The sequence below is a fragment of the Parus major genome, chromosome 28 (assembly GCF_001522545.3).
Source record: "Parus major isolate Abel chromosome 28, Parus_major1.1, whole genome shotgun sequence".
Classification (NCBI taxonomy): domain Eukaryota; kingdom Metazoa; phylum Chordata; class Aves; order Passeriformes; family Paridae; genus Parus; species Parus major.
Genome location: NC_031797.1, coordinates 3,417,050 through 3,418,263, shown reverse-complemented (window position 1 = coordinate 3,418,263; position 1,214 = coordinate 3,417,050). Strand labels below are relative to the sequence as shown.

At 61.0% G+C, this 1,214-nt stretch overlaps 1 protein-coding gene across 1 annotated transcript in view; it reads right to left on the bottom strand.

Moving 5' to 3' along the window:
* The window catches only part of LOC107215374 (calcium/calmodulin-dependent protein kinase type IV-like), a 15,568-nt gene that overhangs the window by 4,840 nt on the left and 9,514 nt on the right, over nucleotides 1–1,214 (bottom strand). The window contains exons 5-8 of the mRNA XM_033520094.1: nucleotides 1,107–1,189; nucleotides 943–1,015; nucleotides 161–251; nucleotides 4–70 (exon numbers count right to left, since the gene is read on the bottom strand). Of these exons, the coding sequence (XP_033375985.1) occupies nucleotides 4–70; nucleotides 161–251; nucleotides 943–1,015; nucleotides 1,107–1,189 (314 nt within the window). The remainder of the gene's footprint in view (nucleotides 1–3; nucleotides 71–160; nucleotides 252–942; nucleotides 1,016–1,106; nucleotides 1,190–1,214) is intronic.

Genomic DNA, 1,214 nt, shown 5'->3' with positions numbered 1-1,214 from the left:
TACCCCGGTGTCCCACACACGGTTTTCATGGTGTCCTGTTCATCCACGATCTTGGAGAGCCCGAAGTCACCTTGCAGGGACACGAGGGAGTGGCGCTGCCATCAGGGAGGGGCTCAGGGATCCCCCAGGGTCCCCAACCCCGCCAGGGTCCCCAACGCACCGATTTTGAGGGGCGCGTCGGGGGACAGGTCTGCGTAGAGCAGGTTCTCCGGCTTCAGGTCCCGGTGCACGACTCCGTTCTGGTGCAAATACTGCGGAAAAAGGGAAAACGGGATGTGCAAAGGACGGGAACGGTCTCGGACAGATTTTGGGAGGTGGCAGCAGCGATTGGGGACCTGTCACAAACTCGGGACCAACTCGGGAACAGTTTCCAATCAGGAGTTGCCGTTTTTAAAAGCCTCTTGTTGCCATGGAAACTCTGGGATGCAGAGCAGCCCTGACCTTCCTCCTCCCTCCCCTTCATCCCCTCCAAGGGCGGATCCATCTTCTCCCAGCGGAGCCTTTGGAAGGGCGAGGGCAAGTGGACAAATGAGATGTTTGGGATGGGGACAGCTCAGGGTGCCTCTCCCCAGGGATATTTGGGATGGGGGGAGCTCTGAGCATCTCTCCCCAGGGATATTTGGGATCACTGTAGCTCAGGGTGCCTCTCCCCAGGGATATTTGGGATGGGGACAGCTCCAGGTGTCTCTCCCCAGGGATATTTGGGATGGGGACAGCTCTGAGCATCTCTCCCCAGGGATATTTGGGGTGGGGGGAGCTCTGAGCATCTCTCCCCAGGGATATTTGGGATGAGGACAGCTCTGAGCATCTCTCCCCAGGGATATTTGGGATGGGGACAGCCCCAGGCCCCTTTCCCCAGGCACATTTGGGTGCAGCCCCCCCAGTGCCACCCCCAAAGCACCCCCAGGACCCCCTCACGGGGCTGTCCCGAGCTCACGGTACCGAAACAGCCTCCAGGATCTGCTTGACCACGTGCGCCGCGTCCCGCTCGCTGTAGAACCCCCTCTCCACGATCCTGGGGGCACACGGAGCCTTCAGCCCCCTCCATCCTCTTCCTCCTCCTCCCCCAGCCCGCTGGGATCCATCCCCCCGCGGAGGATCCGTACCTGTCGAAGAGTTCTCCCCCCGTCACCAGCTCCAGCACCAGCGCGATCTCCGAGGGCGTCTCGAAAATCTCCTTCAGCTTGATCTGGGAAGGGAGACAGGAGGGAATT